This window comes from Etheostoma spectabile, chromosome 4 (genome assembly GCF_008692095.1).
Source record: "Etheostoma spectabile isolate EspeVRDwgs_2016 chromosome 4, UIUC_Espe_1.0, whole genome shotgun sequence".
Classification (NCBI taxonomy): Eukaryota; Metazoa; Chordata; class Actinopteri; order Perciformes; family Percidae; genus Etheostoma; species Etheostoma spectabile.
The window spans coordinates 20,550,499-20,577,600 of NC_045736.1; the positions used below are offsets into that span (position 1 = coordinate 20,550,499).

At 38.4% G+C, this 27,102-nt stretch overlaps 3 protein-coding genes across 5 annotated transcripts; 2 read left to right on the forward strand and 1 right to left on the reverse strand.

Annotated features, from left to right (window-relative positions):
* Positions 1-275: 275 nt before the first annotated feature.
* LOC116687244 (cyclin-dependent kinase 2) lies at positions 276-5,042 on the forward strand. Of its 2 annotated transcripts, none has more exons than XM_032512445.1 (7): positions 276-334; positions 2,201-2,278; positions 2,381-2,501; positions 2,679-2,849; positions 3,156-3,257; positions 3,380-3,583; positions 4,103-5,042. In XM_032512445.1, the coding sequence occupies exons 1-7, from the start codon at positions 330-332 to the stop codon at positions 4,205-4,207; spliced, it is 786 nt and encodes a 261-aa protein (XP_032368336.1). In that variant the 5' UTR covers positions 276-329; the 3' UTR covers positions 4,208-5,042. The 2 variants fall into 2 exon arrangements, with proteins under 2 accessions (XP_032368336.1, XP_032368335.1); XM_032512444.1 differs by lacking the exon at positions 276-334 and adding an exon at positions 373-1,069.
* Positions 5,043-7,194: 2,152 nt separating this feature from the next.
* LOC116687235 (olfactomedin-like protein 3A) lies at positions 7,195-12,548 on the reverse strand. Its single transcript, XM_032512432.1, has 3 exons — positions 12,280-12,548; positions 11,006-11,291; positions 7,195-9,626 (listed from the first exon to the last, which is right to left on the reverse strand). Exons 1-3 carry the CDS (start codon positions 12,376-12,378, stop codon positions 8,842-8,844), a joined length of 1,170 nt encoding a protein of 389 aa, XP_032368323.1. The 5' UTR covers positions 12,379-12,548; the 3' UTR covers positions 7,195-8,841.
* Positions 12,549-16,538: 3,990 nt separating this feature from the next.
* On the forward strand, positions 16,539-26,427 carry LOC116687216 (advillin-like). Of its 2 annotated transcripts, XM_032512357.1 has the most exons (20): positions 16,539-16,685; positions 16,916-17,019; positions 17,259-17,333; positions 17,524-17,720; positions 17,806-17,914; positions 18,001-18,111; positions 19,983-20,188; positions 20,292-20,370; positions 20,614-20,712; positions 20,902-21,055; positions 21,195-21,295; positions 22,344-22,481; positions 23,171-23,329; positions 23,419-23,598; positions 24,078-24,235; positions 24,348-24,492; positions 24,646-24,834; positions 24,923-24,991; positions 25,399-25,509; positions 25,998-26,111. In XM_032512357.1, the coding sequence occupies exons 2-20, from the start codon at positions 16,960-16,962 to the stop codon at positions 26,109-26,111; spliced, it is 2,454 nt and encodes an 817-aa protein (XP_032368248.1). In that variant the 5' UTR covers positions 16,539-16,685; positions 16,916-16,959. The 2 variants fall into 2 exon arrangements, with proteins under 2 accessions (XP_032368248.1, XP_032368247.1); XM_032512356.1 differs by lacking the exon at positions 16,539-16,685 and having other exon boundaries at positions 16,960-17,019; positions 25,998-26,427.
* Positions 26,428-27,102: the final 675 nt, after the last annotated feature.

The following is a 27,102-nucleotide window of genomic DNA, read 5'->3' on the forward strand; positions in this document are numbered from 1 at the left end:
GTATGGTTGTAGCCTATTTTGTGTCAACATATAAAAAGCATTGATTTATTAACTCATTTCTTTTTCTATACACCCAAAAGCTGACTATTATTTAATGAATTTGCATGACATAATACTACCCCCTCACCTAAAACTGTTCTATAAACGTTTTACTTGTAGTATGGTACAAGAAGTTTGTACTTGTTTGTTTAACAAAAAAAAACTACAGACAAAAAAAACCTCTTGCTTCTTCGTTTTTTTTGGTTTGCTACCTCCATAGACAGTTAGAGAAAGGCTCCCTCTCCGACGTTGATAACGTAAAACGTCATCCTCGTGTCATCATGTGACCTATGGGGTTAGTTTGTTGGATGTTCGTTTCTCTGACTCAATTTCTCGATTTGCACCAACTGACAAAAAAAACAAGATTTTAAACTCAGTTTACAGTATTTTGAGAAAACAAATCATGTTACGTATTTGTCTGCACTCGTGTTCCCTTCGCAACGAGTCAAACGGAAGACGCTTTTGAGGAGTATATTGGAAAATATCTGAAAGACCACCCGGCTACATGAGTCGGTGTGCTTTGAACACAAAAACGAACGCTCCCGAGGTAACGCGGGAAACGCTGCTGTGTTGGTTCACTGTTTCCCAGAGAAGAGCAACCACCACGCTAATCCGCATATTTACGGATATTATCATCGTCAATGCCAACAAATGACCTGACCCCCACAGTGTTTAGCTGTTTAGCTCCGATCTGAGAAAGTGAAACTTCGACAGCGCCGCTGCCATCCACTGGTTGTGTGGTGTTTCCGGACCGTTTAAACTAACAAGGAGCAGTTAATTATATGTCGGTCCCCGCGCTGCTTATTAACGTTTGTCTCTGTAGCCACCGAGCAATTATTAGCTCACACACAAAGAGGGGAGTCTTGCTGACTAGCTAAACAAGCAACAAACCTCCAGTTCTGTTGATTTGCAAAATGGATACGTTTCAGAAGGTGGAAAAGATAGGAGAAGGGACGTATGGAGTGGTTTACAAAGCCAAGAACAAAGTCACCGGAGAAACTGTTGCGCTTAAAAAAATCCGACTAGACACGTAAGTTCACTCATGATAAGTGTTGTTGGTTATCATCTGAGGCCAAGCTAACATTACTGGAGCTAACTGTCGCTTTTACTCTGCTTCAGATGTGATGAAAGTGTTTTATGTAACCATCCGGGTGTGACAGGCAGACGGCATTTGCAAACAGCTGTTTTGCAGAGCTTCCTCCTATCACTCTTTAGTGTTTGACGTATAAAACAAAATCTGTCAAGTTAACGTTACCGTGACAGTGTTTCAGCATTTAAACTGCAACTACATTTAGACACTGCTCATGTAATTCTCTACACATAAAAGCACTTATATTTCAAATTCGACACATTTTACCGCAGCCATTTGTTAGTATGACATTAAATATGATAAACAATAAGAAAGAACCTATAATCCATGGTTGGTGATTTGCAGCGGTACCCAACCTGCTCCCATCCAAATCTGGGAGATTACCTGATAATTAAGACGTTTTTACTTGTGAAAGTTTATCTTTTAAGAGCCTCAAAAAAGAGGAAATATTACTTTTGGATTGGACTGCACAGAATTTGTCCACACTAAGGAATTAGTCTGTGATGAGGGGTCACAATTTGACATTGCTTCATTATAAGGGGTCAGGAGCCAGAGAGGTTGAGAACAACTCATTATATAATGCATATTTAAATGTGGGTCTGATTGTTGTCTGAATGCAATGTGCAATAGAAACATGCATACGGTACATTGTGTAAGCTTACTTAAGAAAATCTAAATGTTTTTGTAATATTCAGGTGCTTCCATGTTGTGCCAAGGAACATGATTCCCCAGTGTTTCCTGACCTTCATGTCAGAATACAGAAATCAAGAGCATTTCTGTGCTTATATTTTGCTGGCTGATATGTAAGCTTAAGTTGTGTTGAGTGTTTTCCCTATGAAGATACACAAAAAATAGAATAATAGGAACAAGCAGATATTGACCAATATTAACCAAGCTGAAGTAAATAAAAGTTTAAATGTCAATGTTATTTTTAAAATATATATATATGTGTGTATGTATGTATGTATGTATGTATGTATGTATGTATGTATGTTTGTGTGTGTGTAAAATAACAACATTGACAACAGCCTAAGAAACGTAACCAGTTAATTGACTGTGTATTGCATGCAGGGAAACAGAGGGTGTACCAAGCACTGCCATCCGAGAGATTTCACTTCTCAAAGAACTCAGTCACCCAAATATAGTCAAGTAAGTGCCTACATGTTGCAGCTTTTAGCTAAATCCTGCTTGCAAGATTCTCGTGTTGTTTCCGTCAGTTTTTAAGCTAACCTGTCTGTTAACGTGTTTTAGGTTGCGGGATGTTATCCACACCGAGAATAAGCTCTATCTTGTTTTTGAGTTCCTTCATCAGGATCTTAAAAAATTTATGGACTCCTTCACAGTCACTGGTATCCCTTTGCCTTTGGTTAAGGTAAACATCAGCTAGATTTGCAAAACTTATCTGTCTTGATCCTTTCAAGAAATCAAGAGTAAATGGACTCTGGATTTCTGTGTTGACTTACTTAGATGTGTGTATATATATATATATATATATATATATATATATATATATCATACATAATGTGTGTGTGTGTTTTTTGTTTTGTAGAGTTATCTTTTCCAGCTGTTGCAAGGACTGGCCTTTTGCCACTCTCACAGGGTTCTTCATCGAGACCTGAAGCCCCAGAACCTCCTCATCAACGCCCAGGGGGAGATCAAACTCGCTGACTTTGGCCTGGCAAGAGCCTTTGGAGTGCCCGTCCGCACATACACACATGAGGTAACGCGTACAGCTACTCTGTTCGTGTCAACAGTCTTCTTCTAAAAAATATTTGGTTATATTGTTTGAAGTGCATATTCACTACTAGCCTGGCAGCAAAGTGCACTCCATAATGTTTCCTCTAAGTGAATTGAGCCCTCTGGTATAGTCAGAAAACATCTCACAATAGGGCTAGGCTTTGTGTCACTACACAAAGCTGTTTCTGAGTTTTCAGTGCATTTTCTTTTTAAATATCTATTTTGGTTCATTCCTTCCTCAGAAGTTGTGTTTTCCTGAATATAAGCTTGCTTCTGTGATGTTTTTCAGGTGGTAACACTTTGGTACAGAGCACCAGAAATCCTCTTGGGCTGTAAATACTACTCCACAGCTGTCGACATCTGGAGTCTGGGGTGCATCTTTGCTGAAATGGTAATTTGCACTAAGTTTCATGTTTTACAATAGGCTTCCCTGTGATTGAACTAAGCCTACACACTATGGATCAAGCGTAACCTCTAACCAACAGACTCCCCTCACTGTCCACTGTTGTACAGCTCACCAAGAGGGCCTTGTTCCCCGGCGACTCTGAGATTGATCAGTTATTCCGAATCTTCCGCACCTTGGGCACACCCGATGAGACTGTCTGGCCTGGAGTCACATCAATGCCCGACTACAAACCATCTTTCCCAAAATGGGCCCGGCAGGAATTATCTAAAGTGGTGCCGATTCTTGATGAGGATGGAAGAGAACTGCTTGGAGTGAGAACATTTGTTATTCATTCACAGATTAATCTAGAGTTCCTTACCTTTGTGGAGGAAGGCCGTCTCTTGTGCTTGTTTGTGTGTAAGTCAGCAAGACCAAATGGGGATAATAAGATGTACGTACAGCTTGTGAAAAGGGCAAAAAAACAAACTAATGCACTTAAATGCAACAAAATCAGACACACGTCCCAGTTTAGTCTCCATTCATTTTGATGAAGATACAAATCTTTTAAACAATCTTTTTCTTTGCAATATATGATAGTAAACTGATAACATACAGTATACATTTTGGATTGTTTGAATAAAGCAAGCAATCTGGATGCATGATTTTGTGTGGCTGTGGAAAATTATAACCGGCAACATTTTTCACTCTTTCCTGACTTTTTATAGACTAAAAGGATAAATTGATCAAGAAAATAATTGGTTGTTGAATTAAAGTAATCGTTAGTTGCAGCCCTACTTTATAGACACATCATTTGACTATATATTTTTCCATTTCTGTTCTTTTCCTTGCAGGAAATGCTGAATTATGATCCAAACAAAAGGTTATCTGCCAAAAACGCCCTCGCTCATCGATACTTCCGCGACGTCACCATGCCAGTTCCTCATCTGAGACTCTGAGTCAAGCAAAATATCAGTCCATTTTACCGCCAACAATGTCTAAGCAATAAGGACCTCCTCGCTTCATATCCACGGCTGGAGTGGACAGAAAATGTGGACACTACAGGATATGTTGGATCCTTCAAAGCATATTTGTTAATACATAAAACCAGCTTTCTAGATGACCGACATCCTGAGAGTTTTGCTGTTTTTTCAGCCATGGTATAGTAGTTATGAAACTAATTTTCAATATCATATTTGTGTGCAACTGCCATTTTTGATGCTAATGTTATTTGTGAATTGGGATGGTCCTGTGACTGAATACAGGTCAGATTGACTCATTCTAGTTATCTGCCGTTACCAATCTGCCAATACTGCCATTTCCTAATTTAAATGTTATGTTGGCTTTAGGAAATCCAAATTCAAATAGTCAATTAGTTAGAATTAAATGTGATTGAATAAGTGTGTGGGATAGTGCAAATAACAAACGTCAGCCAACAGTTTGTGCTAAAAGAACATGAGACTACGGTTGTGTTCTTTTAGGTTGATTTTCTTGCATTTAAATCCTGTATTTGGGTTTAATGTATCTTGAAGTGTTTTTTAACAGCACCTTTTAGTTTAACACGCAAAAATGTTTCTGGTCGTTTGTTGGCAGGATTACTCCCCTGAATGAAGTGCTCAGAGCTTTGTACATACAGTTGTGAAATACAAATGTTCCCCGTTGTAATTCAGATTTTACGGAATTTAATGTGCTGTTGCGTCTTTCTTACTCTAGATTTTATTCAAACGTAATGAACCGTTTTTATGGATATTGTTTATTTACAGTTTGAAAAAAATAAACTTGTTTAAACAACTGATACTGTTTGTTGATGTTCTGCAGCCAAGTGAAACAAGTATGCCAAATAGTTTGTGAGACTCAAATACCAGAGTCAAATGCTGTCTCGCATTGTTAAATCAAATTGCTGTTACACTTCATTGATCTTTGCAGGACTAAAACGCGTGATCCCTTCTGCAGTTGGCATCTCGTCAGAATTACCTGGTTTTTTTTTTTTAAATACGTGGTGTAATTTTCTCTAGAAAAAAATACATGACAGTTTAATCAATTAAATATGTTTTCATTAGTCAGTGCCATACTTAGACATCATGTCAGTCAATGCATTTCACCTTTAAGAAGCAAGGTTAAAATCAAAAGATGTACAGTAACCAAGAAAGTAATGCATTACTATCTGCCACAGTGTCTTTTTGATGATGCCACAAGGGGCCATTTAAGTCTAAAATGTTTAAATCTTACACATAGTGGCTTTAATATGTTTATGTCTGCATATCCTGCACATTAAAGAAGACATACTCCTTGTGATAATAGTTTGCCATTTATTTTCACAATGAACAATAATTAGAAGCAGAAATAGGAATAGATGATACTGAAAAAATGAGCATATTATAAGTACATAGTAAGAAATAGAAGTTATGTTCAGATATAAATAAGTGCATTATATAAGCGGCATAATTCAAATTGTGGTGCTCTCAATCTTGGTGATTTCATTTAGTAAAAAGTTAACGCCACAAAATACATATGTGCTTGACTTGTGAAAAGTTCACATGATGCATAGACAGAAATATAACAGCACTAGCCAGCTAGCTTTTTCTTGCATGTATCCTAATATCCCAGGTTTATTTATTGCAGTTCTGAGGTTGCCACCCATAGTGACAACATAGCTGTAGTTGCACCATACGTGGCAACATCATATAATAGGATTATGGCAGTTGTTGAAATTTAGAGTTTATTTATTTGAGCCATAACTAAAGAAAATGTTTATTTTCCTCTATCTTTTAAACTAAGCATTGCCTTTTAATATAATATGACTATATAGCCTATGTTATCAGATATATGTATTCATATATGCAGATATATGTATTCATATATGCTGCCCCTCGGATCAATCTTCCGAAAATACAACATATCCTTTCACTGCTTTGCAGATGATGTCCAGATTTACCTACCTTTGAATTCTAAAACAAACTCAGTTGAAGCTCTGAGTAAATGCCTACATGATGTAAAAGACTGGATGTCATTGAATTTTTTGAACTTAAATGATAAAAAAACTGAAGTTGTAATTTTTGGGAAGCCCGATGTCTCTGGTTTTAACAATGCTCTTGGTCCTATGTTCTCAAATTGCTGCCCACTTGTAAAAACTCTTGGTGTTTTTATTGACAGTTCTTTTAAACTCGATAAACAAATCAGTTCAGTGGTAAAACAAGCTTTTTTCAGCTCAGACTTCTTGGGAAGGTCAAGCCTTACCTGCCCATAGTCAACTGGAAACAGTTGTGCATGCCTTGATTACAAATCGCCTGGACTACTGTAACTCACTGTACTATGGCCTTGAGCAGTCTTCAGTTCACCGATTACAGTTAGTCCAGAATGCGGCTGCACGCCTGCTGACAGGAAAAAGGCGCTATGACCACATCACCCCCGTCCTGTCGTCTCTCCACTGGCTGCCTGTCGTTTTTAGAATTCATTTTAAGATCTTATTGTTTGTTTTTAAATCTCTGAATGGGCTGGCACCATCATATTTATCCGATATGCTGGTTTTGCACACTCCAGTCAGAGCACTTAGGTCCGCTGACCAGGTGCTTTTAGACTGTCCCAGAACAAGACTGAAGACCAGAGGGGACAGAGCTTTCTCGGTGGCAGGTCCGAAGCTCTGGAACTCTCTCCCCTGAACATTAGAGCAGCTTCCTCTATTGAGAGTTTTAAATCACTTTTAAAAACTCATCTCTTTGCACTGGCTTTACACAAGCTGAGCTGTGACATTTTGTGGTTGTATTGATTCGAGCAAAGCTTTTTATCTGTTGTATTTTTGTTGTTGTTTTGGCATATTCAATTTTATCTGGATATTTGTTATGCCTTCTTCTTATGTTGTTATTTATAATTGTACAGCACTTTGGGGCGGTAGTGACTGTTTGTAAATGTGCTATATAAATAAACTTTGACCTTGACCTTGATATGGAAAAATGACATGTCAAATAGAAAAAGATTGGACAGATTTTTCCAGTGAGTTTAAAGCGAGTGGTTGGGTAGTATATAGATACAGTTTTACAATCCATTCCTTTAAAACCTTTTTGGGATTTTAAACTTAAAGGGCCAATGTGTAGGATTTAGGGGGCTCTATTGGCAGAAATTGAATGTAGGCTAATATTCATAATTAAGGTTTTTATTAGTGTATAATCACCTGAAACTAAGTATTGTTGTGTTTTCGTTAGCCTAGAATGACCCCTATATATCTACAGCTACAGGAACGGGTCGTCTTCCCTGTTCCTACCAGGGGTTCATGCGTTTGATACATAGACTGTATAAGTGAAGCCAAAACATCTTGAACACCCCTGGTGGCTGGCTGCAGTAAAGTTAATAAATCACACCCCCACTATGTTAGCAGATGGGACACGAACCAAACTTAAAAATCAAAGTACATGTCAAATACTTTTTCCCAAACATGGTTTCTGTCATTTTAGGTATTTGTTATCACACACAGGTTTGTTCAAGTGTTAATTTTTCTCATAAGTTTGGTTTTTATTAGTTATTTCATTCTATAAAAACAGGACAAAACGTCATGATTGGCAGCTGTGATTGACATCTGAATAGTCAGGCTGGTGTATGGGCAGGACTCAACCTCCAGGTCACTAAGGCGCAGACTCTGGCTCCAAAATTACAAGATGGCAGTGCTTGTTTCGGGGATGCTTTGGCTTCACTTTTGCACAGTTGGAGGAAGTGGAGATGCATTGTCCATCTTTATATACAGTCTATGGATTCTACACTAGCCCAGAACAGACAAACCAAACACCTTCTCTTGAGGGGTGCGTTTTGCATTACATAAAGGTTCGAGTATAGGCTTAGAAAGGGAGGGTTGAGCCGGGGGGGATACTTCACGTCACTGCTGACCATTTTGCATACCATACTGGAGTGTTGACAACTTTTCAATTTATTTCTCCTACCCTCCGTTGTTGTCCATTCATTTATGAATAGTATAAAAGTCAAATTGCATACTCTTGAGTTGTCACAGTGCACTCATTTTTAGAAAATGTGCTGTAATTGTCGAGACTTTTCAAATCAGTCTGGACTTAAACTGTGTATATCACGTGCACACTGACAATTCTGAAAAGCCACAACATGCATTATAGTTTTAGTGCATAACTTTTTAAATATTTATGAACGTCTGTTACATTCAAGCCATTGCCAAATGAGTTGACATAAATCTAATTAAGATTATCAGCTCCACAAAACTCTCTCTGATTTTCTTAGTATGGCTGTGTTCAGAACATGGTGTCGGCCGGCGACATTCGCACACAGAAACTCAAGTGGAGATAATTACCTCTTCTAAAGGGTCCATCATGTTTTTTTAAATCCTCTGTGTCCTCCTTGGCTACAAGCAACTGCGTGGAAGAGGGGTGGGGGTGGTGTGCAATCACTGAAGGCAGTGATGTTGTCATAACTTAGAATTCTTCATCATGGGGGGAGATGGAAACCATCGACCATAGCATTAAAAATGGTCAGCAGTAATATATAGTACACATGATTTGTAGTTATGGTGCTTAAACTTGTAAAAACAATGGCTGGGTACTTTAAGATGGTTTAGGTTTGGTGCTGTATATTATTTAGCTCAAATTTCTAATTTTTTTTTCATGATAAGCTTGTACAGGATCTGGTAGCCATCATCCCATGCATAGAGCAGCTGCTCCTGCGGGTTGTACTTTAGACTGGAGTGGGTTCCGTAACGCTTTGGAAAGTAAACCAGTGGTGCTTCTTCGTTGGTAACCATATCATTGACGTCAAACACACACTGGATACGTGACCGACCGGGCTGCTTGGTGTTGTACACCACATACAAAGTGCCACAGATGACAAAAGCTCCCTCCGCATTCTCTCTCGGACAGTTTGTGTCCCACATTTGCTCGTTGTCAAGAGAGTTGGCGTCCATTTTAGCCAGAGAGATGTACCTCTCGTTCTGCTGCGAGGCATAAATGACCCACAGGCCTTCCTCGTCCACAGCCAGGTCCATCACTGTCTCGGGGGTCAGACCGTACGGTGGGACATGGTCCTGCACTGGGAACACTGCGGCGTCTGTCACAGAGCTGTTCTTCATGTCATATTTAACCACCATTATCTCTTCAGCCTGATTTATATAATACGCGTGATTGTTGAGGACAACGTGTCCTGTTCCCCTCCAGGCAGATGGAAGTTTCAGGTTCTTGGACAGAGACATACCTAGTGAGCGAGAGAAGTCTTGCACAGAGGCAAACTCATGGATGGTGTCTTCATCCGTCCCGTTAAAAATGTAGATCTTCCCAGAGCCGCTGCTGGTGTCTTTGGTCCACGTGCCCTTTGGCCCTCCGACTCGCTTCAAGATCTTCATGGCTTTTATGCTGGAGATCATGTCGCTGCAATCTGAAAATGTTCACATTTTGGTATCATTTAAAAATGTCAGGACTGTTTTTAAAGGGATAACTCAATACTTTAGGAAACATGTTTACATGAATTTGCTTTTTTGGAAAGAGTTAGACAAGAATATCAATACGACTCTCATATTTGCCAGCTCATTGTTCAGCAGGAGACAGCTTGTTGTCACTGTGAGGTGTGTTGGTAGGCAACTTTAGTCACCTTTGGACAGAGCCAGGCTAGCTGTTTTCCCATGTTTCCACTCTTTATACTAAGCTAAGCTAACTGGCTACTGATTCCAGCTTCATATTTAATGTGCAGATATGAGAGTTCTATCAATCTTCTCATCTAACTCTTGACAAGAAAGACATTTCCCCACATGTTAAATAATTAATTTAAGTCATTTGGGAAATGGTCATGGTCCCTTTAGGGAATATTCAAGTTAAATCCTCATGTTTGTACTTCTGAAGTCTCAAGATTACAGCTTTGAGATTGTATTGTGTGGGTTTTCACCCAAGACGGAGAACAAAGCCTGTCTTTGCCTTATTTGTTTATGTTGTAAAATTGTGGGTGACAAATTAAAGAGAAGGCCAGCATAAAGTGTCTGGGTTTTGGAACACCATCCCAAATCCCATGGAAGGCAGTGCCACAGACAGGGAAGGAAGTTGGAAAGTATTAAGAAAAGGATACATAGGTTTTGTATTTTCATTAGATTTGGTGATTTGGGATAGAAAAATAGAATAACACCATCCTTTTTCTTTTTGTGAACAAATCTCAATAATGTGATGTTTTTAAATTTCTACAAAACTAAGAGTACATGGATTACTGAAGGGTGTGTTGCCTGACACAGGTGATGGAAAACTCTTTTTGTGACTTTTGTTATCTGATGAGTGATCTGTCCAATCGGAGTCCAATCTAAAACAACTTTTGAACAACATCTTTTACCAAAACAAGTTCTCTTAGCAGCGGCACCGTGGCTCCGTCTGGCGCTTAGCACCTGTGCTGTGGAGGAAGGCCTGGAAAAGCGAGACTAGTCTAAACATGAATAAGCCAAAGGCTTTGTGAAGTCTTTGATTAGCCAGTAAAGTGTGTGAAAATGTAAGACAAATCAATATACTTTGAGTAGTTGATAAGTGATCTATCATTACTAAATACCTGTTCTGTTCTGTAAATGATTAATTTAATGGGTACAGCATTGCAAACTTGAGGATTTGCTTGCTTTTTCTCCATTTCAAATTATTGTAATTGTAGTTTTTGATCAGTTTTAGGTAGAACTAAGTAAGTGTTTACAAGATAGTTTATTATACAAGGACAAGAAAATACAAGAAGTTTATTCGGATGAAAAGAATAAATGTACTGTCCAAGTGCATAAACACATTATATCTCACCTGATAGTTTTGAGTACTTGGCCTTTTGCTTCTCCTTTACCAGCGTCACTTGCTGTTCTATCAGCTTGTCGTCCACGTCCACACACGGCTGAGCTCCGTTCTGAGTCTCCAGGTAGTCCAACTCACGTTCCACTCGGTCCACCCTCGTCCCCACGCCATCCAGATTCATTCTCAGTGTCTCTTTCTCTTTATCCAGGTTCTCCAGCTGGGAAACCATTTGTTGCTTCAGCTCCCGCAGCTCCGAGGCGTAGCGGGCTGTCTGTTCATGCCACAGAGAGATCCGGTCCTGTTTCAAAACAAAGTGACAAAGATCAGTCTACATTATTACACAAGCTGAAATGGTCACATTTGTTTCCATCTTACCTGTTTGTACTTTAGGAATGTGAGCAATATATGCTGTTTGTTTTACAGAAACTGCAAATGCACTGCTAGTAATCTCTGAGAAGATAATAATTTTATGTTCTTTAAGGCTCAGTAAGTAGTCTGGGACAGAAAGACATAATAAGTAGGAAACTCATCCTTCAAACAACCAGGTTCAGCCCACACGTTGCAAGTTTCCACCCTGCTCAAATGTCTTTTGGCAAAACACTAAATCCTACAAACTCGCTCTGTAGCAGACCCTGACCTCTGAGGTGATCAGTAAAGTCTGAGAATATGTTACAGAGAAATACAGAAACTAAGGGATGTGGATGAATAATATTTTGAGGGAGTTTTGTTTAATGAACTCTAGTTAGTTTCAAACTCTGACTTTAGACCTAATATGAAATAGTAGAACATGTTTTATATTTTACCTTTTTATAAAACCAAAACCATAATATTAAAACAGAACAACTGAAAAGATCCAAACGGAGAGCTATTACTGCTGGCTATACTGAGATTGGAACACAAAGAGATCAATATCTGTATCCATCACAAAAATAAGTGTCCACACAGGCATGACATTCTCTGAAAGATGTTTAATCTAAAATGTGTTGTTGGTGAAATAATTACTGTTACTTCATCATCATGATACATGTCATTTTTGGATACCAATGTAGCACAACTCTTCATATATGCAAATCTGTAATAATCTTTTAAACTACATGTTTATCTCAGTCTCTGAAGCCAGACAATTAGCTCATACTCCCCACACATATCAGAGAGCTGTATTTTCCAGCATTTTCCTCAGGATTTGCCCACATCTGCATTTCATTGCCTTTGCCCTCTCCTTGGAAGTTTCCTTTCACAGGAACTCTGGAGCGCAGGGCCCGGGAGGAAGGTAAAATCAGTCTTACCTCAATAGCGAGCAGCCTCCGCTCCAAGTAGTCAATCAGTGTTTGGTGCTGAGCAGTGGCAAAGCAGGCCAAAGTAACCAAGACAACAAGTCCTCTCATTTTGTGTCAACTCAGTCTCTTTGCCTCCTGGAGTGGAGTGAGAGTGTGGAGAAGCCAGCAGATTCCCAGAGGTGGACTGGAATGTTTTAGAAAGCTGTCTGGGAGGAGCCAAACACATCTGGTGAAGACACACAGGCACACAGTATTCATTTTTTCAACAGATTTTACCTGATTGACAAACTGTACAAAAAACAATATATAGTCTGATGTTTAAATGTACGTATGGCTTTACGCAAAACACAGGACAGTAGTTGGCGCCGGACCACGTGAGGTAGAGTACAAGCAGGAAGTGTAATGTGAGTGGGAGTCAGTGAGGCGCTGTACTCCCGTGTCAAAGGGAAGAACATGGACTGTGAATTTTTATCAACTAGCCTACATTACAATGCATTAATGAAAAATCATGAACTGTTCTAAATTTGAATTAATTTCTCAGATGTTGTCCTGAGCTCTAATCCAAACAGTTATCTTTATTTTGACAGGACATGGAAAAACTGATGCAGACAGATCCAGAGGTTTAGATTAGATTAGATAACTTTATTAATCCTAAATAGGAAACTGGTTAAATTGCCATGAGTCACAAGAGACACAAGTCAGAAAGGTCCTATGTCAACATTTAAAAGACTGTTGCCATAACAACAATCGTACGCTAACACACAAGCTAACACACATTCCAGTGTTGCTCAGGAGACAGCCTGAAAAACAATGTATTTGATGCAATCCATCATTTAATAAATTAAAGTCCAACCATATGTCAAATACAACCCATGGCTCAAGAAATAGTGGTATCACTCTCATTCAAAAGTGTTGCAGTTGTGGGCACAAAAGACCTTCTAAATCATTCTGTGGAGCATCATTTAGACACTAAAAACACTAAACGGGATGACTTTCAAATTGAAGTATGGTCCGGGCAGTCCTGTAAGCCTAGAGTGTCATGGGCAGAGTGGCCGACCGGAAAATAATAGCATGGAATGGTGCTGGAAAAGAGTCTATTAATTAAAATAATATGTGAAACATAAGTAAGAAGTTTCATTCATCAGTAACGTCATGTAACAGCAGTGTCTGTTGTGTTTTCCAGCTGTCCCTGTGCACAGGAACAGTTGCAATACTGGACTGATGTCTGTAGCATGACAAAAACAGTAGTTAGTTTAGTGAGTGGTGAATTACTGGGGAAATAGGAAATAGTGTCTGCGGCCTCACTTGTCATTATATAACCACCTTGCTGCACAAAAGTCTGCACACCTCTTTGTCAACACAGCTTGCTTATGGGTTTTAGTTAGCGCTAAAACTCACTCTGGGACCAGCTGTGTTTATGCCATCATTAACAGCATAATGCTATTCCTGTACTTTCAAGTTTTGTGGGTTTGTGATTCATTCCATTTTTTCTGTTTTTGAGCTACATGACCAAATATCCTGTACACGTTTGAGGAGGACCCACATGAAGTAAGAAGTTTTTATGTAGGCTAAGTTTGCTGTAACTACAGTCAGTCTTTTATTCATGCATTTTTTGTATGATTTTATGTAAGTGCACAGTGTGCATCTGAAGTGGTCAATCTATTTTGCAAGTCAAACCAGTATTATTTTTATTACATACAAACCACAGTGTGTGATAGAAACTGATGCAATCAAACTGTGAAAGATGCCATCTGCTCTGTACGAGAACCGAGAACACTCATCTGCCCAAGACACACTCCTCCAGCAAATACATGATTATAAAAGTAAGCTTTGAAAAGTTAGTTGTAAAGCTTTGATGTTGCAGGTATAGACATATAGTTGCTTATTTAGAAGAACAACTGTGTAGCCATCTGATACACTGTCTTGGGTGTGTCCTCATGCCTGGACAGGCTCCACTACTCTAAGCCCAGAAATGTGCATGTGTACGGTTTAACTTAAAATGGAGCTGCTACAACTAAAGGTCTATTGTATTCATCATTATTTAAATATAGTCACCTGTTCATGGTAGTGCATGACGTCCACTTTGTACCATCATTGCTTCAGGCTTGTTTGTATAAGGATGTGCTTATTTGAATATGCGTTTTTTTATGCATTTCATTTTCAAGTGTGTGTATGCAGGCTTACAAGTCACTACAACAACCTGGATAGAAACACAGATGATTGTTTAATTCCATGGTTAGAAGATGTAATTAAATTAATTACATACTAACTAATTAATTAATAAAAACTGTGTTGTGGTTTTACATGCTTGCAATAACTGACAGATAATTAGATCACATAATTTACAGAGAACAGTAAAAATGGATTTCTAATGTTTGGCAAATCACTCAGTGGTAATGAAAATGTATTTGGAAGCAGTTGATGCATTCACTTGATAAATCATTAAACATGGTTCTTCCTAGATTATGGTACATTAGCCGTTCTTTCCCTGGTTTCACTCGGTATCAGATCAGGATTAAACGTGGCATTATCCACCCCTAGTGATGTATTTAATGTGTGTTGGGGAAGGATGGAGCAGCCTAAACAGAAGCTTCAATGCTGGCGTCCAGTCTCTGTTTTATTTTTCAAAGACTATACCACAGATTTAGCATTGTGCTTCTATAATATTGTCGGATTTATGGAGAGTTTTTAAAAAAACAGCAGAACCAGAGATATGGTGTTTTTTTTCAAAGTATTCCTGTGATGGTTTTGATGATTTCTGTGTTTGTTTGTTTTTGGGTCCTGTCTTGTCTCCTCGTATTTGTGTCTTAGTTTACTTCCCGGTTTTGTGTGGTAGTCTCTCTTCTTTCCCCTTGAGTGTCGGTATGTTCTGTTTCCGGTTTTAAATTAGTCTGGTTTCCTGTTCTGTCTGGTCTTGCCAAGCTTTACTTTTGTCTGTCTGATTGTCTTGCCCCGCCCTAATGTGTTTCACCTGACATATCACCTGTTCCTTGTTACCTCTTGTATTTAACCCCTGTGTTCCCTTTGTCTCTTGTCAGATCGTTTTGTCAGTCTGGTGTCTTTGTTTCCTTCCACTCCGCCTCCTGACTTTGTGTTCGTCGTTTATCCCTGTTACCCGTGAGTGTTCCCTGTTGTTGCTCCCTGCTTTTTGTCTCGTCTTTTGCCCTGGACCCTTTTTGGATTTTTTGGGGATTTGGCTGTTTTGTTCCACTCCCTGTGTTTTTGCTTGGACTTCCCTGTGTTTTTGCTTAGACTTTTTGTAAAATAAATCTTTGTGTACCTGCTCCCGCCTGCCTCCCTCATCTCTGTGTTTGGGTCTTCATTCCTGCCCGAGTTGTAACAATTCCTCTTTGTTAAAACCTGACACCTACATTACCCACAGTGCAACTCAGCTACTGACAATTCAACCTAAGATGAGGAGAGAGCTACAGTATAAGCTCACTTCTTTCTAAGTCCACAAGTTTGTTTTATTTTTTCAAACTTATAGTCTTCAGACTCAAGTGACATCACTTGAGACAATTTCATCAGATTTCACGCAGCTCCCTCTGGGCTCTGGAGCACAAATGTTTTGTACAAATTTTCTCACATATGCAGTAGTACTCCCAAAACCCTGTAAACAGACATTTGATGTGTGAAGTTCTCCTTAAAAAGACAATTTATTTAATTCTGTACTTACTCTTTATTTTATCAGAAATATCCTAATGTAAGCACTCTGCAGCTGTGCTCTCTGTTTAGTCTCCTACGTGCCTCCAAACAAACCCATCTCGAAGCTGTGCCAGCAGCACAACTAGGCCTGACCTCATCGGCCTCAGTGTGTGTACACGTTAGTGTGTGTCAATATGTAAAAGTTCACATTATCATTTTCATTGCACGAACACTGGATAAGGTACATAATACTACTAAAAATAATGCTATTACTACTCCTGTCACTACTGCTGATACTACTACTATAATATAAACAAATAACCATTGTAATAGTTATGCATATCCCTAACTATAACAATGCATGTTATAATATACCATTCTTGTTATGCTCATTAACACTAAGTTATCATTTATAAAAAGTCTTTCTACCCACAGCTGTGCATATATCCATATATGGTGCGAACATGGAGGTACAAGGCTGTGTGGGCTGTGAAAAGAATGGACAAGATGGCGGTGATCAGTGTTACTGTGTGTGCTTGTGCATTTGAATATGAGTCAATCCTTTTTTTCAGCCCATTTGCCTACATAATTTTTTGTCTTCCTCAGTGATTCGGAAGAACAATGTGAGAGGTCCAGAAGCATGCAAACACAGGCAAATATTTTAGGGGCAGTGAGGGGGAGAGGACTGAAGACCTTTGGTTATCAGATAGAAGATCAGTTGTTGGCGCCTCATACAAGCTTGCAGGGTAGTCTTCAAACAAGAATACAAGGTATGTTATGTTACATAATATAAAAATTATGAGATTTGATTAAATATCACCACTGTAGGTTTGCTATGAATCTCTTTTGCCTTTTATCAAGAGAAAAGAGAATAAAGAGCAAAAACTTTTAAAATAATTAAAACATTTGTGTTGTTGTTGTTGTAGATTAGCGCTGTAGGGAAATGTAATGTAAATGTGAACCAACAAATTTGTGATTTCAAAATGATCCCCTTTTTCAGAAAAGAAAACAAAGTGTGACTGAAGCTGAGTGCATCCAAGCAACATGGAGTACACATTTAGAGCAGTAACTAAAAACGCTGGGATCATAATCTGGAGAATTGAGGTAATTTTATTTTACAGTATTACATTACATGTCATTTAGCTGACACCCTTATTCAAAGCGACTTACAATTGCTTACTTGTTGTGGACCAAAGTTTTCCAAAATCTGTTTGGTTTCATGATTAAAGAAGAAAAAAAGTCTGCTACTCCAGGAGTAAATAACTACCAGCGATGATGTGAAGGGAAAAGGGATTGAGGAATACAGGTTATTATTAGACCTGAAATGTTTTTCTCTCATTCAGAAAATGGAGCTGGTACAAATCCCTGAGAAATCTTATGGAAACTTTTATGAGGGTGACTGCTACGTACTTCTGTATGTAAGTCTGAGAAGTTGACTAATTGGGGTTTTGGGTGCTCTGGCTGCTTGTTTGTTTAGTAAAACCTACAGTTGTATTTGTACACTTTCTAACAATGAAGCAGTGACAAGATGATTTTGTCTTTTAATATATCAGATAGCATCCTGGTTTGCACACCACCCAGCACACACTCTTTTTCCATTCCCTACAGACTCAGAAGGTGAGCAGCTCTCTGCGCTATGATATCCACTACTGGATCGGCTCGCAGTCCACTCAGGATGAACAGGGTGCAGCCGCTGTTTACACCATACAGCTTGATGAGTTTTTGGGTTCCACTCCGGTCCAGCACCGCGAAGTTCAGGGCCACGAGTCGGATGCCTTTAGAGGCTACTTCAAACAAGGAGTAATGTGAGCGAATTTTTTTTTTACAGAAGGCCATTGTTTTATAGGCAGTGAAATAAACCATGAAAAAATAATCATCTGCCTTGTTTAGCTATAAGAAAGGTGGAGTTGCATCAGGCATGAGGCACACTGAAACCAACACCTATGACATTAAGAGACTGCTTCACGTCAAAGGAAAGAAAAGAGTGATTGCGAAAGAGGTAGGCCATGCTTCCCTGTGGTTGCTAATCTTAATGGCATAGAGGATGTCATGTAGAAAGAGTACTTTATGTTCAATTTGTTTCAGGTGGAGATGAGCTGGGAGAGCTTCAACCTTGGAGATGTGTTTTTGTTAGATATTGGCAAGACCATCATTCAGTGGAATGGACCAAAGTGTAACAAACAGGAAAAGCTTAAAGTAAGATTTTTGTGTGGATGTCTGTCTAAATCGTTGGTTGCAGAATTCATAGGGAAACACATAAACACACATGAGTAGAAAACTAGGAAAAACATTTATTACACAATTTTTCACTCAAAACTAGTTTTCTTTTTCAATAATACAGGATATTAAAAATGATATGATAAATCAGATCATCCAATTGCAGCTATGTTCCCCAGTATACAAAAATAACATAACAATAACTATATATTGTTCACTGTTTATATTTTCTGATATAAAGATGTTTTGTGATCATGTGAATTGAAAAGTGACATATTTAACTGCTCTATCAGGTCTAGTGTTTTATTTGCAGCATTTTATCTGCCATGTTGGGATGCACATGATATGCGTTTGACGTGCAAACCCTGAAACAAGCCTGCTTTCCATGTTGCCTCTCCATATCTAAATATCATCATTAAACCTTTTATGGAAAGCTGCGGGAGTGTGCAGACGGCGTTCATGTCCTACTTCCTGCAAAATAGACTGGAGGCTTTTAATGATTCATTATCCTACCACACACAGTTCACAACTATGTAACAGTAATGCAGTGATGACGGAAAGTTTTATGTCTTTGATATTTATATTCTAGGTTTTTACATCACTTTTCCTACCCGACATTTAAGTTAGTTCAGATTTATCCATTATTAAGGATAAATGTCATGTCATAATAATGGGATTTCTAACAAACCAACATTGAAAGTCCTCAATGAATAGGAGTTACAATTAGTATTTGGTCAACTTAGAAATAACTTAGGGCCTATTAGCATGACCTATTAAATAAATAGATTATGGGTATTGCACTAAACTTAAAAGGTACAGTTAACCCCAAAAACCTTACCTGCAGTGTTATTTATCAGTCTAGATTGTTTTAGTGTGAGTTGCCCAGTGTTGGAGATGTCAGCTGTAGAGATGTCTGTCTTCTCTTTAATATAATGGAAATAGATGGCACTCGGCTTGTGGTGCTCAAAGCACACACCAAAATACACTTGAAAAACTCAACAGCAATGTCTCTTTTCCAGAAATCATGACCATAATCCACAGAGAGGCATGTGGTCAGACATTGCTAGCTTATGGAGATTAGTTTACAGCTAACCAAGACTGCTAGCTTACCTGAGCTAACGTAACATTAATGTTTACATCTCACTAACGCTCTCACAAGCATGAGCTTCTTGTCCATGAGTAGCCTACACTTCTTGTTACGCGGTGATACAGTTGATGGGTGTAAGAAAGAAAGTGAAAAAGTCATGATTTCTGGAGAAAAAAAATGTTGCCATCTAGTTTCACCAAATTGGTGAGATGAAAGACATCTTGATAAATAACACTAATAAAATTTTATAAATTTTAGATTTTGGGGTGAACTGTCCCTTGAAGCTCACCTTTACTGTCTGCTACGAGATAACTAGATGCTATTAAATCTTGCTGAATGAGTAAGAACTATTTGTTTAAAGTTTATTGGGGTACACTGATCAGCAATGAGATTGTCAGTACATTTGTGACATCTCACTTAAAATGGACTTTAAATTTAGGTTGACATTTGTTTAAGATTAGATTAGATTCCATTTGATTATACTTTATTCATCCCACAGCAGGGAAATGTCCTTATTACAGCAGCAGCATTTTCTACAATAACAGCAAAAACAAACAAATACACAAGTAAACACAAAACAAGCAAACAGCAGACAGTGAGCAGAAGGTATGGCTGAATGTAAGTGACATCCAATAAAGGTTTCGTAAAGTGCGGTTGCAATGGTACAGAATATCTGGCAGGGAATTCAGTGGGCACACTCCAAGTTTAAAATCTGAAATTTCTGGATTGTGTAGTTTGTCTGTGTTGTGCTTCTGCTTCTCAGGGCATGCAGTTGGCCAAAGACATCCGAGACCGAGAGAGAGGAGGTCGGGCAGAGGTGCGAGTGATCGAGGGTGACGCAGAGAGCAACTCTCCTCAGAACATGGAGATCCTGAATGGTGTTCTTGGAGAAAGAAGCTTGAAGTTGACTGACGGACCTCCAGATGAAACTGCTGACCAGGAACAGAAGGCACAACTCACACTTTACCAGTGAGCTACTAACTAGTCCATGACATCCAGTGTTTCATGTAGTCCATGTCCAGTTAAAGTGTTTATTGCTTCTTCTAATTTGCAAATTTTCTAATTTTTACAGTGTGACAGATGCTGATGGTCAGATGAAGGTCACAGAAGTTGCTACCAGACCACTGGTTCAGGATCTCCTCAGCCATGATGTGAGTTGGTGCAACATTGATCACTAAAGAATGCATGTGCCACATCAAGATGGGTGTTAATGCCACTTTAAAACTTGGTACGGTTGTCCATCTAGTCTTACAATTCACTGTTCCTGTACACCTAAAGGCTTTATCTCTTGATACTGCTGTTTGGACTGATACAACTTGAACAAATAGTTTATTTACTGATAGTAAGAAAGGATTTAGTCATATACAGTATATTTAATGTTATTATCTGTTTAGGACTGCTACTTTCTGGACCAAGGAGGGGCAAAGATCTTTGTATGGAAGGGGAAAAAAGCAAACAAAGCTGAGAGACAAGCTGCTATGGCCAGAGCTTTGGTGAGTGACTCTACATCAGACCTTTACATGTATCCACAGCTTGTGTTTCATTGATTTTGCATGCCATATTCACTCTCAGTTGCCAGTGTATAAGGTACACCCAGCTAAAACTAATGCAGTGTAATGCAGCAGTCCTGCAGTAAATGGATGAGTGTTTTTGTTATGTTTTTGTCTGATTGGCTGTCACAGGAGTTCATCAAAGTGAAAAACTACCCGATTACTACAAATGTGGAGACGGTGAATGACGGGGCAGAGTCAGCTCTTTTCAAACAGCTGTTCCAGAGTTGGACTGTTAAGGACCTGACTCAAGGTCTGGGTAAAGTGCATACAAGAGGGAAAGTGGGTAGGTGTGTTCTTAAATTTGCAGAAACACAACAAGCACAGACTGAACATACACAGTACATATATTGGTTTTGATTTCAAATTTTAAAATAAAAATAAAAACTCAATTGGTTTTATTTTGTGACCATATTTTGCTCTAGCTCATATCACACAGGAAAAGTTTGATGCCTCTCGGATGCACGGGATGCCGGAGGTCGCTGCACAGGAGCGAATGGTGGACAATGGCTCAGGTCAAGTGGAGGTATCTGTGACTATTTCATCTGAATGTGCTTTGAAAAAAGGATCAGTCTATCATCTAACAGGTTCAAAAACTAAATATTTGCAGCTTCAGCAGTTTCCTATATTAAAATCAATGCTAACATAGGGTGCTAAAATACTAATGTCAGCTTGCCAGCATGTTAAAGTTAAGAATGTTACACTACCACGTCAAATGTGATTATGCATGTTAGCTTGTTAATATACTGTATGTGAAATATCCAGCAGTATAGTGTTGTCAACATGCTAACTGTTGATAGGTTAATATGTTAATGCTGGCATGTAAGTATGTTACCATTGGCATTTAGTTTAAAGTGCCCCTAAGCATAGCAACAGAGATGACAACCAGAGCTGCATTACCAACCGGGCAAAGTGGGCAGTCCCGGGGCCCGGACTCTGGGAGGCCCCACATGTCCCTGGTTGTCTGTGTGGCAACAGTGTTCTGATTAATTAAAACTTTGTTTGACAATATGTACCACTCAAGATGCCTTTTTCACAGCAGACATTTTGACTTGTCATAACAGGGAAAGCAGCAGGTTTTGCTAATAATATTAACGATGGCTCTGTTCTGTTCAATTAAGCCATAACAGTAGAACGAAGTACTGAGCTACTGTCGCAAAGAAGAAATAAGTTAACAAAAAAAATTGGAAATATAAAGAGAAATAAATAAAAGAACAAATAAATATGGAATTATAAAGAGAAATCAATAAAATAACAAATACACGTGGAAATATAGTTTAATTTATTTATTTATTTTACATGTGTTTGTCCATTTAGTTCTGATGTATTTGTTTAAAAAAATTATTTATTTATTAATTACTTAATTATTTAATTATTTATTTGCATACAAATTACTTTATTTTTGTTTCATGTGGGCATGTTTTTATTTGTATTATTTGTATATGTACATTTATTTTATTCAAAATGTACATCTTTTTATATAATGTATTTTGTTTATTTGCTTGGCCCTTCAAGGAATAGCAAAAGCAATAGAGAAAAGAATGAGCAATTCAGTACCTTTGTGATGTGCCCAGGTGTGGAGAATTGAGAATCTGGAGCTTGTCCCTGTGGACCCTCAGTGGTACGGATACTTCTATGGGGGAGACTGCTACCTGATCCTCTACACTTACTTGGTTAACAACAAGAAGTGTTACCTGCTCTATATATGGCAGGTGAGGATTTGCCCATTGTCTTGCATTATAATAGTAATTCAGAATCACAATTCAATTCAGTTCAGTTTTATTTAGAGTATCAAATCATGACAAGGGTTGTCTTAAGACATTTAACAAATAGAATAGGTCTAGACCACACTCTATAATTTACAAAAACCCAACAATTCCAACATCCCCTAGAGCAGGGGTCTTCAACGTTTTCCAGGCCAAGGACCCCCAAACTGATGGCGAGATGGAGCGGGGACCCCCTAATTATATATATTGTATAAAATTGTGTTATATCAAACTGGTCCTTTAGTGCCATGTGTGCATTGATGACTGAAAGACATCTTCTGCCTCCATTTATCTGTTTACTACAGTGTGTTGAGTTCATGTTAATGTGTATTTAAAGACATTTCAATTAGTGGAAAAAATTGCAGGGGGGGGGGGGGGGGGGGGAATATAAAAAAAAGTCTAATCAACCAAAACTTTCGCGACCCCCATGCAGTACCTCCGCGGACCCCCTAGGGGTCGCGGACCCCCTGTTGAAGACCCCTGCCCTAGAGCAAGCATGTGGTGCATAGTCCTGAAATATTACGTTTCCTAAAAACTTGTTTACAAGAAAGTATATCCTTCACTGTCCCTGCTTTGGAATTTTTTGATTATCAATGTATTTTATGAAGGAGCTACTTTACCCCTCATTATTTCAGGGGCGTCATGCGACACAGGATGAAGTGGCAGCCTCAGCATTTCAGGCTGTGAACTTGGATCAGAAGTATGGTGGTGAGCCAGTCCAAGTTAGAACAACAATGGGCAAAGAACCAAGACACTTTATGGCCATGTTCAAGGGTAAAATGGTCATTTTTGAGGTACGACTTTTAATCAATAATTTGGAAAAAAATGTGTGTGTGTGTACAGTTTGTATAACAGTACAGAACATTTCTCTTTTCTCTGTTAGGGGGGCACATCTAGAAAAGGGTCCTCTGAACCAGAACCACCGATAAGGTTGTTCCAGATCCATGGTTATGACCCATCCAACACAAAAGCCATTGAGGTTCCTGCCCTGGCTACCTCTTTGAACTCCAATGATGTATTTTTACTAAAGAGCCAATCAGGAATGTATCTTTGGTGTGGAAAGGTAAGAAAGGTGGTGTCAAAATCAGATCAAGAAAATGACAATTCACTGAACAAGGTGACAATACAAGACAATATGATACTTTTTGTAACATTTGTTGTGGTTTCTTGTATTTTTTGTAGACATTTGTGTGTCTGCATTTACATAAAGGTTTAATATATGTAAACATATTATATTACATATTACATATGGCTAAAATGTATAGAAAACCACATCCAGAAACATTTATACAGGTCAGGTACTGGACCTTGAACCAGACCTTATCGCCCTACATCAGCACCCAACCTCACTAACGCACTTGTGGCTGAATGGGAGTAAATGTTGGAAAGTCTTCCCCGGAATAACAGAGACTGTTATAGCAGCGTGTTATTACCAGTGGCTTTAAATGAGATGTTCTACAATATGGATTGTAATGTTTGGGTGTCCACATGCCTTTGACCATTTAGTGTACTATATCAAAGTAACTGACTTTTTGTTACCAGGGATCAAGTGGAGACGAGAGAGCCATGGCAAAGGAGGTAAGCTCAGTGATTGGCCAGAATTCACAGCAACGTTCTGAGGAGATTGTGGCAGAGGGTCAGGAGCCCTTTGAATTCTGGGAGTTGCTTGGAGGCAGAGCTCCCTATGCTAGTGACAAGAGGTGATGATGATACCTACAATACTATCATCTCCAAATGAGCTTTATGAGAGTTAAAGCAAGGGTAACATGTTTGTTTTCCACTATTTTGCATGTTGCATGATGTTGATTACAGATTACAGCAGATGGTTTCAGATCACCAGCCGCGCCTGTTTGAATGCTCCAATAAGACGGGCTGTTTCAGTGTGACCGAGATGACTCAGTTCATGCAGGATGACCTCAATGAGGATGATGTCATGCTGCTGGACACATGGGACCAGGTATGAGGTGACGTTGTTTGTAACAAAGAACTGACCTTTTTAGTGAAAACTATAAATTTCAAAGCTGAATGCAACCATGTCCCAAACGTGTCTGAATTTTTGTGTGGCCTATTTTGTGTCATGTTACTTATTTTTTTTTATTGTTGGTTCCAGGTGTTTCTCTGGATTGGTAAAAACGCCAACGAGGTAGAGCGCAAAGAAGCAGTGGCCACCAGCCAAGAGTACCTGCGCACCCACCCAGGCGCCAGAGACCCAGACACCCCCATTGTCTTGATCAAGCAGGGATTTGAGCCGCCCACCTTCACTGGGTGGTTTACAGCCTGGGACCCCTCCAAATGGAGTGTGAGTTGCTTGGAACTGAAATAGCGCATCAACATGTACACTGATGAGTACAAAAAAAACGCTGACAAACATTTATTTCTTTTTTTAGGGGGGAAAGAGCTACGAGGAGTTGAAGAAGGAGTTGGGAGATGAAGTAACACCTGTCAATGTTCCAGTTGTATGTAAAGTCGCATTCATTTCTTCAAGCGTTTTAACAACATAAATAGTTGTTTGTATAATACGATGGTTACCAAAATGTTACCCATTATTTCTCATGTTACTTTTAGGATAAAGAACTTATTATTAGATTTCACACAGATATAGAGAGGGACATTCAGGAATGGTTACTGCAGGGCTACAAAGGTTTACTAGTAGTATTGAATTGAAGAAGAGTTTTTAACATATACATTTTTTGCTAATCAACCTTGAATAAGAATTATGACAAAACATGAGAGACAGGGGTCAAAAACTTGAACTTACAAAGTACTCAATCTATCCCATTCAACGTCACAATACGAAGTGATATATATCAATGATGATGTAAAGATTAATAATCTTAACCTGAACCTTAATGTGACTTTCTAGGAGCAGAACTGTGTTGAAAGTAAGAAAAGCGTTCAGTTTTTTCCACCTAACGACTTGGTCAACAAACTTGCCAATGAGCTGCCTGAAGGTGTTGACCCAACCCAGAAAGAGGTAGATTAACAATTAACTTTGCCACACTTTTGTTGTCGCTTGATATTCTAGGAAAAAAAAAGGAATTTCCTTTTCTTGGGTTTAAATCTCAATTGAAACATTATCTTATTCTTCTTTATTATATCGCCATAATTGTAACCTGTCTGTAGACACATTTTACATTTTTGCCTGCTGTCTCTTTGTTTGTATAATTAGTAAGAAATCAAATAGTGTTTTCTAAGAAACTTTCTAGGAAATATTTAGTACATTACTGACCCATAAACAAGTTAGTGTCATTATGTTCCATGTTTGATTGTTATTATTCAGGAACCACTCATTAATTAGCAGTTAAACCCGGATTTGTTCCCTTTTCAATCATTATTGAACCACTCAACATTTGGTGCACTTTATTGTGAGGTGTAACCATGATGCTTTGCTGTCAAACAGTATCAGTAATGCGTTGTTAGTCATTTGTTTTCACTAACTAACATTTGGGAACTGCTTTTCAGAAACACCTGTCTGACTCGGACTTCAACAACATATTTGGGTTTACCAAAGACGACTTCGCCAGAATGCCGCAGTGGAAACAACTAAAAATAAAGAAAGAAAAGGGGATGTTTTAATCAGATTATTTTCTATATTTGAAATAAGCTCTTACTGTTAACGACTTTGTGTCAGCTCTCCCTCCCCTACTATTATTTACTTTCCCGTCAGTAATTTTTACTTTAGCTCAATCTGATTTTGGACTAAATTCTAATGTGTCTTTTCATCCTGATTAAATTTTAATTCATACATTTGTTCCAAATCACCTTGATACAGGTCTTGAATGCTTGATTCTTGTTTGAACTTCTTTTGATGTTATACAACCACACTGTTTAATTAATTGTTTGTGATATTATTTGAATTCTCAGTTAGAAACAATATAAACTCTAATGCTTACTATGCTCTGTATGTCTTTGTGGCAACCTCTATTGAAATAACACATATAACATGACATCACATTAATCCTGTGAGGAAGAAAAAGCTTCATATGATAAAAGACCAATAACTGTAGACAAACAACTATACATTAAAAAAAATATTTAGAAAGAACATGTGTAAAATGTGTAGAATGCATCAAATATATTACAGCTACAAACACTTATGTCACTTTATTAACTCTGAGCTCACTCCTGAACACCAAACCAAGTGTAAGGAAGCTCGGATTGTGCCTTTAAATAGACTCTGTCATCTGTTGAACAAATAATTTGACAACGCGTCAGGCCAAAAGAAAAATAAATCTTCAGACAAAAAAAAATTAACTTTTAAACCAGTTTAAAAGTGTATTTACACATCTGCAAGAGTACAGAGTTCAGTGCTATTTCTGGTGGAGTTGTGTTATGATGTAATGGTATTTTAAGAATCATCAAAACAGATTACCAATCCAATTTATCAATAATAATCAATATCTCTTAAGGCATTGTCCTTAGCTTCACAACTATCTCCATCTCTGCATTTAAAGGAGACATATTGTGCTCATAATTAGGGTTCACACTTGAATTTTTGGGTTTCTACTAGAACATGTTAACTTGCTTGTTGTTTTTCTGAATTTACCTGTAGACTAGCCTAAAAATC

Excerpts from the sequence above, each read along its gene's own strand:
- LOC116687235 (XM_032512432.1), bottom strand. The coding sequence starts at position 12,378 with ATGAGAGGACTTGTTGTCTTGGTTACTTTGGCCTGCTTTGCCACTGCT. Across the intron at positions 11,292-12,279 it reads GGAGGCTGCTCGCTATTGAG|GACCGGATCTCTCTGTGGCA; the intron begins GTAAGACTGATT and ends GTTTTGAAACAG. Across the intron at positions 9,627-11,005 it reads CAAGTACTCAAAACTATCAG|ATTGCAGCGACATGATCTCC; the intron begins GTGAGATATAAT and ends GAACATTTTCAG.
- LOC116687216 (XM_032512357.1), top strand. The coding sequence starts at position 16,960 with ATGGAGTACACATTTAGAGCAGTAACTAAAAACGCTGGGATCATAATC. Across the intron at positions 24,835-24,922 it reads GGGACCCCTCCAAATGGAGT|GGGGGAAAGAGCTACGAGGA; the intron begins GTGAGTTGCTTG and ends TTCTTTTTTTAG. Across the intron at positions 25,510-25,997 it reads TTGACCCAACCCAGAAAGAG|AAACACCTGTCTGACTCGGA; the intron begins GTAGATTAACAA and ends ACTGCTTTTCAG.
- LOC116687244 (XM_032512444.1), top strand. The coding sequence starts at position 954 with ATGGATACGTTTCAGAAGGTGGAAAAGATAGGAGAAGGGACGTATGGA. Across the intron at positions 2,502-2,678 it reads TCCCTTTGCCTTTGGTTAAG|AGTTATCTTTTCCAGCTGTT; the intron begins GTAAACATCAGC and ends TTTGTTTTGTAG. Across the intron at positions 2,850-3,155 it reads TCCGCACATACACACATGAG|GTGGTAACACTTTGGTACAG; the intron begins GTAACGCGTACA and ends GATGTTTTTCAG.